General features: G+C 37.6%; 1 protein-coding gene across 2 annotated transcripts in view; it reads right to left on the minus strand.

The window, feature by feature from the left end:
* Positions 1 to 279: 279 nt before the first annotated feature.
* Positions 280 to 14,949, minus strand: part of LOC131056460 (uncharacterized) — a 76,778-nt gene continuing 62,108 nt past the window's right edge. For both annotated transcript variants that reach the window (XM_057990791.2, XM_057990790.2), the window contains exons 8-9: positions 938 to 1,127; positions 280 to 835 (exon numbers count right to left, since the gene is read on the minus strand). In XM_057990791.2, coding sequence (XP_057846774.2) covers positions 748 to 835; positions 938 to 1,127 — 278 coding nt within the window. In that variant the 3' untranslated portion in view covers positions 280 to 747. The remainder of the gene's footprint in view (positions 836 to 937; positions 1,128 to 14,949) is intronic.

The raw sequence follows: 14,949 nt of genomic DNA on the forward strand, positions 1-14,949 counted from the left end.
ACATCTAACCCCTCAAAAATACTCGGAGAAAGGATGTCATAGATCAGTATCATTCATTAAAAAAATATCTGGTCACAACAAATTCCCCTCAAACAATGCTTCTATATCTTGCTTCAAGCAAATCATTCTTGTATGTTTGCACTGCTAAATCAAAGAATCCACACATGCATGTTAAATTGACAGATTATTTAGCTTTAGTGAGACGATTTGCGAGGAGTTTGCTCTATAATAATTTATAGCAGACTAACATAAATGGATCTCAGTCAAAAACTTCCAAGATTTGCAAAGAACAAGATACAAGATTAAATTGAATATGATTGCCTCTGTTTACAAAAAGAAAACCAAGAGTAGCTTAAACAATCTTGTGATTTTTGGGTTCGAATTCTTTCATCAAACAAGTTATTCAGCATGATGGTTATTGTACATGACTCTATTATGCAAGCATCGATAGGGCACCAATATTTGACAATTGCTGTAAAAGCAGGCTACTCCATAGAATTTTTCAACTGCCCGCATGGCCAACATGTTTACATTACCAAATTGCCTTCTGAATCAAGGATATATTAGAGAAGCCATTTTAACTTAGGAACAGCAATTAACTTAACAAGAGCAAAAGTGAAAATCTCTGATAGGCACCCTCAAGTTGCTGCCTATAGTAGAGCAGCTACTATTTATCTGCATTTCTAAAGAATCATTTCAAGAAGATAAATGACAAATAAACTTCTTAAACCATAACAATAAGGGTAATTACTGCTGCTCTAGGTCAGGGCGATCTTCATCTGTACTGCTTTGGGAGAGCCTGTAATACAGAAGCATCATGGTGGCCATACAAGACCTGTACAAGTACCAATCAAGAAAATTGATTAGATCAATCTCAACTTTCAAAAACAATTGCCATTCTATTTCTTAGAGGAAAAAGCAGAGTTGAAATAAGTACAGAATTGCAATGAATAGTAGTATTCTCCTGGGATCCACAGTGGAACGCCGCCGTCGAGAATGTCCCTCAATCAACTCATCAGTTGCTAATCCATCTCGGTCTTCTTTACGTGGAGTCGTTATGGGCAAGGTAGACAATGCAGGAGACCAAAAAGGTAGCAAAACCCTCAAGAACTTCCTATGAAAACCACCTGTCAAATGCACCCAAACTTTGAAGGTTAAACAAGTTATAAGTTTGAAACCAGACAGCTAGTAAAAATAGTGATTGATAATGCATGTTAGCTTCCTACATAGAAAATGGAAAACCTAAAAGAAATATATTCGCATCTGAATAAATTCTGTAGAGAATTTGAGCATAAGAAAACTTCACAACCAATAGCATCATAAAATTGTACAATTAAATCCATGCACTGACTGAATTAAACAATAGATATTAAAAATATGAATTACATTTTTAACAATCATATATTCCTAATCATTATCTCATAAAAACAGTATATTCATAGTTAGATGTCTAATCATAAAATAAACATGCAAAAAGATTGTGCCCATACGCATAGCAAATTACAACACTAGAATTGGATATATGTTTTATTATTCATGAATCGAAATTTACATTTGTTATATGCTTTGTGCCAAAGAACAGACACCATTCAAGGAAGACACTTATGAAATATTTAATCTAAAAATTCACACTACATCAACAAAGTTCAGTCCGAGTATATCTCTCGTTATCTCACATCAAGATCAAACAATGAAGACTGACCATTTTTTATGTTTCTACCAAAATGCGGTTCAAATTACATGTAAAATTTCTTCAGCTAGAAAACATAAATAATTCATAAAGTTTCTTGTACAGATGTGTCGAGCAATATCCTTACGATAAAACTATAAAGCGGATGGATTGCAATACAGATGAACAAGGTACATGTATGGCCTACAATAGTTTGAAGTATTTCAAACCTACCTGCAAGAAAAATTGCAATCTCAAGTCTTTGTGCAATGCATCCCTTCACCATGCTGCTCAGTCATTGAACCCTCAAGTCAGGCTTCTCATGGCACCTTTGAGACTTGATCCAAGGCTATGGGCACTATTAAAATTGAGACTCAGTTCATTGTAATTTCCATTTGTTGTTCAAGATGCTGAAATGTTGAAACTACTGTAACAGAATTTAATAAAAGCCATGCTGAACAGTAGAATAAACCCTTATGTACAGCCCATCCCCTGACTTCAACTGGAAACCATGGGAGATTATTGTGTTTTGTGATGAAGCAGCTTGAAACATTGTCATATTTCTGCAGATGAGGTTTGAGCAGAAAGCCTAGGAAGAAGAGTTGGTGGGGCAATGTTCTTATGTTTTATGATGAATTCAAATAGAAATTACATGGTGATAGGAGGAGATGGGTATTGCGAGTGAGGAACACGTACGGATGGGTGTCTTAAAGAGGGGAATTGGGAGTAAACACAGGTTCATGAAAAGGGGGTTGAGGAAAGACTTGGAAAAAATAATATTGGTAGTATATAAATCATGATGGGAGAAGGAAAGATCAATTCAAGAAGAGGAATAAAGGAAGTAACCTCAAAAAGCGAAAAAACCATAAAACAGATTCAAGGGTAAATAGAAATAAGAGAGGAGAAATGATGGATGGTAACAGGTAGGTGTGAAAGGGGCTAAGTAAAATTCAGGAAAATTAAAATGGTTAAAAATATGAGTATATCAGAATTGTTGATAGCAATTTCAAATAGTTTTAGGTTTCAATGCATATCCTACAATGGATTTTTAGAGAAAGGTAATAAGGACCCTATTATCTAGACTGGTTAGTGGCATGCTTAGAAAAACGATTTGCCACTATATTCTTGTGTCGCTTTTCATGGCAGAATTTAATTCTCTAGAACTTAAGAAGTGGAGGGTGGATGGCATTGAACTATATTTGAAGGGACAAATGGAGATTCTCTGATTGACAGATTGTTGAAGATGAAATTCAGGATAGACACTTGGATATAGAGTCTGACAATGGATATGATTACTTTGAACTTTCTAAGTCCCCCTCAATATGCATATAAAGCTTTATTTGGAAGCTAATTGAACTCTTTGGTAAAAACCTCATAGCACAAAATAATTGTTTGATATCAAAGCCTATCCATTACCAACAAATTTAGAAGGTTTGCCCTTGTGGACTCCATAGAAAACCCCTAATTCCTGCCAAACCTGGATTTATAGAGGCGGACCCATCAAAATTGAGTTGCTTGTATAGATGGGAGAGAAGCAACCAAGAGCAAGGCAGAACTTGGAAATGACAATTTTAAAGTGAAACGGAATATCCTAACATCCAAAGGTAGATAAGGAAAGAATTGCCATTAATAATTGATTCAATAAGGGAAACCTCAATTATTGTCTTTGCCAATCCATCAAAGGTTCATTGACTCCTTTTGTGCCAAATATTCCAAACAGCAAGTTAGGATCCAATATTAGAGTGTAAACCCAAAACACTAGGTTCCTTTGAGTTATTGATAATTGTGAAAAAGCATTGGGTTATATGCAGCTTGCATGTGTAAATATGTACCTTGCATATGTAACTTGCACTTATACATACAAAAAGTAAGATTTGATCATCACTTGTATTGCATGAGTAACTTGCACTTATACTTAGTCATGTTTGTAATCATTTCATTTTCATGTAACATGTAATGCGGACAGTGAAGAAATAATGTTATCATCAGTTTCTTATACACTTTAGCTTTATCAATATTCTATGCATTGTGTCTTGCAAATGTCTTGGAAGGAAAAAAAAATGAATGAAGTCTTAAAACTATTCCAATCGGCAAGAAATCAATACTTCATTACATGTTACCACTTATTAACTTAGCAAACAAATTCAAAAAAGAATGAGAGGGTAACCATTACAAGTAAGGATTGCCGATCCTTCTTATTCTTCACAAAATGTGGTGATAAGACATCATCTAAAATCCCCTCTACATCTTCCAACAAAAACTTAGCAAACTAACCACCATTAAACAACTAAAATCTCTTCTTCACACTTCAAACCCATCAGCACAATTCGCCCAATCTTCAATTTTTGAAACACACCTAGCACAAAGGGTATCAAACAATCGAGGTTTTGTAATGTCCCCTTTTTTACAACCTCTCCAACATCTTTGGAAGCTCCAACTTTCTTAGAAAGTACCAGTTTTTTCAGAATGGATTTCAGAAAGTGGCATTGTGTTTAAGTGATCAAGTTGAATCCGCCAATTCTTGCCAAGAGCAATTTTGACATTTTGGGTGCTTTCCACAGTTCTTGATAAGTATTCTATTTTTGAAATATATCAATTTTCATTAAGTTGGATTTTCAATGAACTTCAAAGTATGATGCCAATATTAGAATTTGCTTTCAGACTATTCCTATATTTTCCACAATTTTGAATAGATGTGCTGAAAAAAATAAAAATATTGAATAATTAATATTTAAGCTATCAAAAAGTGAATTAGAAGACAACTTATATTAATTATTTATAGAGATGAATTTTAAGTGACTTAAGTGGTCGAAAAAGTAAATAATAAAATGAAGTCACTTTTATGGAAGGATTATTATTAAAAAGTAAAATTTATTATATAATTTCCCAAAAGTTCCACAAGGAGTTATAAAAGGAAGGTGAGGAGATTCATTTGATTCATTTTTGATATATCTATTTTCTTGAAAACCCTATTGGGAGCTTGAGTATTTGTTCAACTGTTCAACCTAGGACAAAAAGCCTAAGGCAAAACTTGGTTTTGTGGATGGAAACCTACCTAGCCAATCCTCAATGAATTCATTCAAAATTCACAAGTATGCCGAATATATTTAATTTATGTGAGGATTTGTGTTGCAATATTATTTCCAATTTGAAATGAAAGTTTGAATGAAAAGACATAAGCTACAGTCACTGCTACAATGATTCTGTACCTTCTACAGTTATGTTTGTACTTGCTACGGTGATTCCATACCTGCTACAATGATTTTTATACTTGCTACAATGATTTTTATACTTGCTACAATGATTTCATACCTGCTACAGTGTCTTCCATACCATTTGCAAGGGTTTCAGCAGTGAAATGGGAGTTATACAGCAGCAAAGAGTTTATTATTTCAGTCGTTGTTATTTAGACTCTAGAGTATAGGTTGCTGGATTGTCAGTGATTTCAGCTTATATTTCTAAGGTTCCAAAGACAACACCATGCTGGGGCAGTTTTGGGCAAAGTTGAGATTGCAATCACTATTATAGGCATATTCCAGAAGCTACAGCAGCAATTTATGTTCATACACGCTTGGGTCATAAGGGTTTACAAGTATAGTTCTTGAAATAAACACTATTGAATGAAAATGACTTACAGAAGAATTTTTACCAGCAGATTGAGTTAGTAGGACAACTGTTTGACAAAATGTCTGTGAGCTTAAGTGGAATGTCATAGATTGAGGAGAGGTTAAGTTGTTATCTGAATTTATGGGTACACACACATCAGTTTTAACTTTTGAAGCTTTCTAGTAAGTTTCAGACCTTGTAAGAGCTGTACCAATCCACTGGGAAGTCTTCTCTATCTCAGCAGGTGTATAAATCTTGTGAATTCTATTCTGGGCTAAATGCTTAACATCCATCAGTTTTCAGTCCAGCCTGCTACAGGACGCTCATATCCAGTTTGAAATCATGCATTTCAGTTTATACAAAGAGCTGCAGCAGTGTATGGTGTCCATTCTTATATGAATGAAGAGATGAAGCCCAGCTGCTAAGTGGGTTTTACAACAGCAAAGAACTTCAGTTTGAAGAGTTGCAATCAACAAGCTTCCATTGTATAGAGTTTCCACATTTGTAACAATTCCATTATCAAGTTTCAGATCAGCATTTTGTTATTGATATCATTGGTATGTATCACATGAATTCAAATAAGTAGGGTGTTTCCAATTTGTTTGACAGATTGCCTATGAAGCGTGTAGCATGACAACTGTATGACAAAATGCCCATAAACTATTGAAGGTCTACAAGTACTTGTGATTATGTTCATATGGAGCTAATATAGTTGCAGCTGTCCTAGACATTAAAAATCATATATTCTTCATTGGTACCACATTTCCTAATTGTTTGACAAAATGCCTAGGAGTCAGGTTTGAAATATTTGCAAGTTACTTGAAAGAAAATTGATAGGAGACATTACAGGTTCCTAGCCTCAATTGCGCGATGCCCTTTATGTCATAGGTGTTAATGTTTTAGCAGCAGGAGATTTCATTATGAACGCGTTGGTTTCTTCCTACACTTCAAGAGAAGCTGATGTGTAACGGCTTCCTTAATAACTGTCACCGACCTGCACATATGAATTGAGGCTTCGTGGGAACCTCATGCGTGATGGCAGCAGTTTCTTTCCTCTTCGCATTTCATCCGATATAAAGATTGTCTCTGTGGCTTATGTAACGGCATATATGTAACTGCTGATAAGCTTATGGTGTCTTTTGGCCTTCCGTCTACCTCCGACAAGAGATATTTTGAGCCTTGTCTTCTCTTTAAAAGGCATGTTGCTGTTTGTGCTTTAGTGGGGGGGTGAAGTTCTTGAGAGAGAGTCTATATTAGTGAAGTTCTCAAGAGAGAGTCTATATTAAATGTGATCATCCGTGTTGACTGTAGTGTAGAAGCTTTCAGTTATTCTGAGATGTTATCGGCTTATAGTGCTGATTGTTAAGTGTTAACAATCTTGCTTAAATCATTGCTTGATTAAGCTTGAGAGCATTGTATCAGATTTGTGTGTTTAATAAAGTTTGATTTTTGGTGTGGCTGGGTTTTTCACCCTCAAGTGGAGGGTTTTCCCAAGATAAAATTTTGTGTATCTTGTTCTTGTAAGATTTTCTAAGTTTCAGATTGTTGTGTCTTACCTTTCTTATTCTAACATTAACATGGTACTAGAGCTAGGTCTGAGGCCGTCTCAGGATTCTTGGAGGGTTGCTTGTTTATTGTTTGGTGTTATTCAAACTATGTTTTTTTGAAGACTACACCTTTCTCTAAGTTGCGACTTCATTTCTTCCTATTTCGGATTTCTTGAGCGACCTTCGGATTTCTTGAGCAGCCCTGCAAAACTCAGTGGGATCTCTGCAATGTGACTAATCTGGGTATCACATCGTGTGAGGTCCACTTTATTGTTTTGGAAGGACAAGATCATGGCTTCTCTGTGTCGTTTCTCTTATCTGGCATCTACATCCTATCAGCTTATATTTGTTATGATCATTTATCACATTGTTGTCATTGCTATAATCTGCGATCTCTGTTTTGTTCAAAGGATAGAACACTCAGTATGTGGTGTATTTGAGTAGACCTTAATGCATACCAAAAGATTCCTGATATAAAGAACAGTGTTGGATGAGTCTTATGAGAAGATAAGACTCAGCTATAGGACTAACTCAATGGGAACCGACAATAAAGAGATAAGTTTCTTTTATGTTTGAATGATGTTCATGAATTTTTATAACATTGTAATAGTGAATCATTATTTCTATTTGTGCTTGTTATTATGGGTGGAGGCTACACATGTTCTAGGTGCATAGCATGTGTTTGTGAACTTCCAACTGAATGTTATATCTGAGCATCATCTGAGCTATCATTACATTTCAGACTGCTGGAAGTGTTGGTCGCTCTACTGATGAGAGATTTGGAATTGGGGTATGCTCCAACATACTTCTTGACCGCTACAAGACTAGAGATATTAAAATTGAGACAAGAGGGCTCTCCCAGTGAGCAGGAGCCTGACATTTCAGCTTCAGAGGGAGCCTAACATTTCAGCTTCAGAAGGAGCCACATCATCATGAAGATTTTGTTAATACATTCTTCTCTACGATGGGCAAATTTAAGGTGAAAGCACTTGTAATGCATTTTTCTTTGTGACGAAGAAATTTGAGGTGAAAGCCCTTGTAATGCATTTTTCTCTGTGACGAAGAAATTTGAGGTGAAAGCCCTTGTTGCTTTTTCCACTCATGGGAGTAGCCATAGTGGATGTCATGTCGAGAGACTCCATGACAACATCACATTGAGTGACTCCATGATGAGAGTTTGTGTTTATTTCACACATAGGAGTAGCCATGGTGAACATCATGTAGAGGGAATCCATGATGCTATCACGTTGAGAGAATCTATGATAAAGTTTTGTTTTCTACACATATAGGTGTAGCCATTGTGTTTGTCATGTTGAGAGACTCCATGACTTGAAAATTTGTAAATGATATCTCCGTTGCTAAGAGGGAGTGTTAATGTTTTAGCAGCAGGAGATTTCATTATGACTGCGATGGTTTCTTCCTACACTTCAAGAGAAGTTGATGTGTAACAGCTTCCTTAATAACTATCACCAGCATGCATGTATGACTTGCGGCTTCGTGGGAACCTCATGTGTGCTAGCACTGGTTTCTTTCCTCTTCGCATTTCATCCGATATAAAAATTGTCTATGTGGCTTATTGTTGTGACATATTCACAAATCGCCCCATGCAAATGGGGACCCCTACTTTTTTGCTTTCTGGGGTTTGTTTCTAGGTCTTTTAGGGTTTTGTCTGTTAGCCCTTGCATGTTGGGTGTTGCCAGAGGGATTATTAAGAGGGCAGGCTCTGTTTTAGCTAAAGGTTAGTCAGTGGATGCTCTCGGTTAGGGTTTCTTTGAAAGACTTCCTTAGGGCCTGGTTTTGCTCTTGTTGCTAATTGTGTCTTGCTTGGTGAGTATCATTCTTGAAGGTCTGAGCTAGGTCAAGTTGGTGAGTGATGAAGTCTAGAATGTCATCCTGATCTTCAAATGCCCTGAAATTTGGCTAAGTCTGGAATGTCCTGATCCTGAAATTTGACTGTCTGGAAAACTGAAGAATCCTCCAAAAACTAGAATTTGCATTACAACTCCTAGAGGTCCGAAACCACTCTCAATCATCCTGACAGTATATATGGAATATAACTTTAAGTATAAGAAAGAAGAAAGATATAAGGAAATGTCACTTATACTTAAATGTTATATTCCATAAAATGATCCTAACGGAGAGGCTAAAATGTCAAATTTCGCTCTTGACCCTTCCAAAGGGTCCAGAGCGAAAATTCACCAAGGACTCAGGATCTCACCTAAGTCAAAGAGTGGTTGAGCGAACGGGCAAGGATATAGAAGGAAATGGATCTAGGATCAAGTCTAAGACAAAGTCAAGTCAGTTTGAAGGCGAATTGAGCCTAGAATAGGAATTTCACTCCTGACCCTTCCAAAGGGTCCAAAGCGAATTCCTCTACAAGACACTCCACCTTGACCCAAACTATAAGCTAACCCATTCCTAGGCTTGAATTTAGGTAAAAGCACTTGTTTGAATGAAGAAATGTGAAAAAATGAAGTCAGGATCATAGCCTAAGGTGAATTTCGCTCCTGACCCTTCCAAAGGGTCTAGAGCGAAATTCATATAAAACCTTATTTTCTTCACAAAATCTCCAAATGGATGCCAAGGTGAACTTGATAGAGATCAAAGGAGGCCTAACAAGTTATGTCCAAGCCAAGGAAAGGAGAAGGGAATCAAGAAATGAGCCTAAAATGAGAATTTCACTTCTGACCCTTCCAAAGGGTCCAGATCGAAAATCCTCCTAGACTTCATTCCCTTCCTTGTTTGACCAAATTTTGACATCCAAGGCATCATGAAAGGAAGATTGGACATGTTTTTTGCCTTGGAGAATGTTTGAAGCGTTGAAGAGTGAGGATTTTGTCCAGAAGGGTGAATTTCGCTCCTGACCCTTCCAAAGGATCCAGAGCAAAATTCCTTGCAAACCTATTTTTTGACCTTGCTTAGGCCTTAAACCTTGTTCCTTGGGTGAAGAGGGATGAAATTTTACCTTGCAATGAAAATTGGGATTGAAAGGATGAAGAATCAAGTCTAGAAATGGAAATTCGCTCCTGACCCTTCCAAAGGGTCCAGGGCGAAATTTCACTAAACCACCTTTTTTCCCAATTTTAGGCCAAGGCAATTGCCAGGGTGAATTGAGATGGGAGAGGTCCTTAGGAGTAACTTCAAGTTGCTATAAATCATTGAAATTGAAGGAATTGAGCCAAATCAAGAATTTCGCTCCTGACCCTTTGAGTGGGTCCAGAGCGAAATTTCTAAAATCACCTATTTTCCCTGCAAGTCTAGTCAAACGTTAGGTTTTCATAGCTTGGATGGGTGTGAGGAGACATGTTTTTGCCTTTTGAAGTTAATTGATGTTGAAAAATGATGAACATTAGCCCAAACCAAGGATTTCGCTCCTGACCCTTCCAGAGGGTCCAGAGCGAAAATCCTAGGATCACCTATTTTCTTTACAAGACAAGTTAGGTTTTTGGTTTTTATGGCCTAGATAGGAGTGAGGCGAGGTGTCCTCAGTCTTGGAGGTGGATTGGAGTTGAAAGAATGAGGAAATAAGCTCAAAACAAGATTTTCACTCCTGACCCTTCCAAAGGGTCCAGAGCGAAATCCTAAAAACCATCTTATCCTCCAAATTTTGTGCCAAGCCAGGCCTAGACCAAGGTGAGAGATGCCCTTGAGATTGCCCTTGAATTGATTGTTGTCTCCAAAAAGGATGATTTTGGGCTAGAGGAAGAAATTCGTTCCTGACCCTTCCAAAGGGTCCGGGGCAAAATTCATTATAGGTCCTGTCCCTGGCCATGATTTCTAGCGAAATTCTCTTTTCTAGTCATTTTGAGGTCAAAACTTTGGTTCCTATGGCGTATATGGAAGTGGAGTGATGTATTTTTGCTTGGCAATGTAGATTGGAGTTCAAGAAATAAAATTTCAAGCCTAGAGGAAGAAATTCGCTCTTGACCCTTCCAAAGGGTTCAGAGCGAAAAACACTAAAACCATCCTTTTCTCCAAATTTTGAATAAAGTCAGGCCTAGACTAGGGTGAGAGAAGCTATTTGGAATGCCTTGGAAAGATTTTTGATCATTAAAAATGCAAATTTTGAGCTAAAAAGAGAATTTCACTCCTGACCCTTCCAAAGGGTCCAGAGCAAAATTCTTCAATCTACCTATTTCCTCCTTGTGTCAAGTCGATATTTTGAGCCCTAAGGCGTGGTTGAGGTTGAAATGATATTACTTTGCCCTGCAAGAGGAATTGAAGTGAAGGAGATGAGGAATTGAGACCTAAAACTTGAATTTCGCTCCTGACCCTTCCAAAGGGTCCAGAGCGAAATTCCCAATTTCACCTAAATTGCTCATGATGAAGATCAGGAGATGGATTCCCACACCTTGGTGGAGAGAAGACTAATGTATGCTTGCCTTGGAAGGCATTTTGGAGTAGAGGCATGATAGATTGTTTCCTAAAATATAAATTTCGCTCCTGACCCTTCCAAAGGGCCCAAAGCGAAATTCTTAAAACCTCTATTTTGCCCCAAATTTACATCAAACTTGGTATGGATTGAGAATATAGAGATCCTTAGGCATGCATCTAAGCAAGCGTAGTCGCAAAGTGAGGTCTAAATGAGCCAGGAATGCAAAATTCGCTCCTGACCCTTCCAAAGGGTCCAGGGCGAAATTCTTATAAAGCCTGTCCCTAGAAAGAATCTTGAGCAAACTTCATTTTGATATCTTCTTGTTGATGATTTAAGGTAGAAAATGCTATGTTGAAATGAATTCGTTATATGACCTTAATCATCTTTTGGTTTGTCTTGCAGATGAAAGAAGACCAGGCCAGATCAAGGGCGACCTCCTCCAGTCCAGCATCATCAAGGACGACCTTCTCCAGTCTAGCATCATCAAGGACGACCTCTTCCAATCCGGCATCATCAAGGACGACCTTCTCCAGTCCAGCATCATCAAGGACGACCTCTTCCAGTCCGACATCATCAAGGATGACCTTCTCCAGTCCAGCATTTCAAGGAAAGGTACACCACCCATCCTACACATCAAAGACAAAGGAGGTTAAAGCAAGGGTCCGTTGAAGAAGCAAATAGTTTCAGAAGAGTTAATTAAAATTATCTTCTCAGCATCATCAAAGTGAACATCTACCAAGTTACAAGTGCCAGATAGGGTGGCGTCCCAGTCATCATTCCTCCTGTTGGATTGGTCCACCTCAGTGTGTCCAGATTCAATGCACCTAACTCATCGAAGATGACACAAACTTCGATGTACCTGCCCTAGTTATCCATTGGTTGAATATTCCAGAGAAGACATGTGTCCAAACAATGCAATTATTTCATTGGCTAGAATTGAGTTTGTTGTAACAAACCCTAATTAGGGTTTTCATTGTAAAATCTCGGCCATTGATCTCTAATTGATCCGAGCCATTGAATTGTATTGAGAGCACTATATAAGCCCTGGCTCCTCATTTGTAAAGGCTAATAGTTAGTCAATAGTTGATAGTGGGTGAATAGTTAGCTAATAGTGAATAGTCAACTGATAGAATAGCAATTAGAGTAAATTAGGAGGACAAGGCAAGAAATTGTTGCCAGTGATTGTAAACAAACTCCATTTTCATTGAAGTTATGGTGAAGTGTGTTGTTTCGTTGCAATATGCATGGTCTCTTGTTGAATCTTCATTTTAGATGATAGATAATTAAATTGAATGAAAGAAGTTGTTGAATGCACCTGTGTCGAATCCGTCCAATCCATACCACTAGCATCTTACTGATTGTAAGTGCGCCCTGCGTGGTCAACTGGCATAAAATGAGCTTAATCTTAAGTCATTATATGTCTATTGTTCATGCATTATCTTGAATGGTGATCAGTGTCTGATGGTGTACGATTTGAACGTATTGGAAGCATCCCTTAGAAGATCGCACTGAGTTGGTGTCGGATTGTTCAAGCCTGATGGTGAGACCCAGCCCAGTAGGACTCCACCTAGTCGTTCATCCATCTTCTCGCATTCTAGGTAGTAAAGTAGACTTCCTGAACCCTGCATCTTTTACCATTTGTTTGTCTTCCAGTTAGTAAATAGGACTTGTGATTCCAGCAAATCAGACGTTCAGGTCATCAAATGTAAGTCCCCTTGTGATTCCACGAGTAGAGATCCTACCACGAAGAGCTTATCCACGAGAAGAGATCCTACATAACAGAACCTTGAAGCTTCTCCGATTGATCCTTCTGCGATATCTTCAGCATTCGGGAGCTTTATTCAAGAGAGGATGAGGTACCTTTAGATATTTTATTTTGTGTTTGGTCGTGTACAAAAGACACATCAACACTTATGTAATGGCATATATGTAACTGATGATAAGCTTATGGTGTCTTTTGGCCTTCCGTCTACCTCCGACAAGAGATATTTCGAGCCTTGTCTTCTCTTTAAAAGGCATGTTGCTGTTTGTGCTTTAGTGGGGGGGGTGAAGTTCTCAAGAGAGAGTCTATATTAGTGAAGTTCTCAAGAGAGAGTCTATATTAATATGTGATCATCCGTGCCGACTGTAGTGTAGAAGCTTTCAGTTGTTCTGAGATCTTATCGGCTTATAGTGCTGATTGTTAAATCATTGCTTGATTAAGCTTGAGAGCATTGTATCAGATTTGTGTCTTTAATAAAGTTTGACTTTTGGTGTGGCTGGGTTTTTCACAGTCAAGTGGAGAGTTTTCCCAAGATTAAATTTTGTGTATCTTGTTCTTGTAAGATTTTCTAAGTTTCAGATTGCTACATCTTACCTTTCTTATTCTAACATTAACAATAGGTGCATATTGCATAGACGAATTTAAAATTGAATCAAGCCAATTTTCTCAGGAACAAATTTAGAATCCGCTTTCATTTTGCACTTGTATATTCCCTGCAAAACTGGAAAACCTAATCCAGGCCCATGTGTCCCTCTCAAGGGAAAATGTATCTTGAAAATTTGATGAAGATACTGTTGTGTTGCAAACACACACACCCCATGGAAAATGGGGATCCCCTTTTCTGCTTGTTAGCTTAGTTGTTTGCTTAGATTTAGTTAGCTTGGCAGTAGTTATAGTCTCCAGCTCCTGGGAAGGTTGTGACGTCTTGTCCTTAGGGTGTGTTTTAAGTCAGGAATTCAAGTCTTGAGACCAGAATCCGTGAACAAACATCGCGACTGTGAATTGAGTGCAAAATTTCACAATGTTGTCAAAGTTGTAAAATGTTGTCAATATTGTCGTAATTGTCAAAAATGTTGTCAAGGAAATTTACTGCTCTTCAACTCATTGCTTTGTATGAAATTCTTTATTGAGGCGCATTCGATTCTCCAAGTGCTCAAGTATTGCAATCCTGCCAAGGTTGGAAAAGGACTAAAGGACAACAAGACAGAAGAAACAAGGAGTCTAGAAGGCTTTAAAACAACTTGAAATTCAACACGATGCAAAAGTTTTGCATGAGTACAACATTGTGGTAGTTTGCATTTTGGCTATTTGCATGGTGATTTATGGACAGCTAGAAATTTGTAGACACTTGGCTCCTAAACATGCCACATGACAGCCTTTGATTGTTTCCACATAGCTTATCTAGAAAATCAAGAGTGACAAGTGTCACAGTCATGTGAGTTCCTGCCAAGTTCCAGTTTTTTATCGTTTAATTGAATTTTTAATTTTAAATGTGTTTTTGGGGGGAAATTGGATTTTGGTACATAACCTTGGCAAAGCATTTACAGTGCTCTTCACACATCACCATCTCATTTCATTTGGCAAGGTCTCCTTTATTTCAAAGGTATGTTGAGAAATGCAATGGTAGTTGGACCCTCTTTTGTTCCCATGGAGAACTTAAATTGTGTGCCACCCACGTCAACAAACAATATTCAAATCTGAACATATCGATAGAGAAGGTGAGGCAAGAATGGATTAGGAGAGGTTATTTTATCATTGTAAATGGGTGGACTGATGTTTGACATCGGCCACTCATTAACATTATTGTTGCATGTCCTACAAGTTCATATTTTCTTAGAGTTGTTGATTGCTCTAGGAAATGTTATGATGCTAATTACCAATTTGGCCTTCTGAAAGGAGACAATAGCGAAATTTTACTTGTGTTTTTAAGTTAGTTTGATAGTTGAGAGTGCTTACAAACACATTTTTCGGACTCCATGGTGTGTACATG

This window comes from Cryptomeria japonica, chromosome 6 (genome assembly GCF_030272615.1).
Source record: "Cryptomeria japonica chromosome 6, Sugi_1.0, whole genome shotgun sequence".
NCBI lineage: Eukaryota > Viridiplantae > Streptophyta > Pinopsida > Cupressales > Cupressaceae > Cryptomeria > Cryptomeria japonica.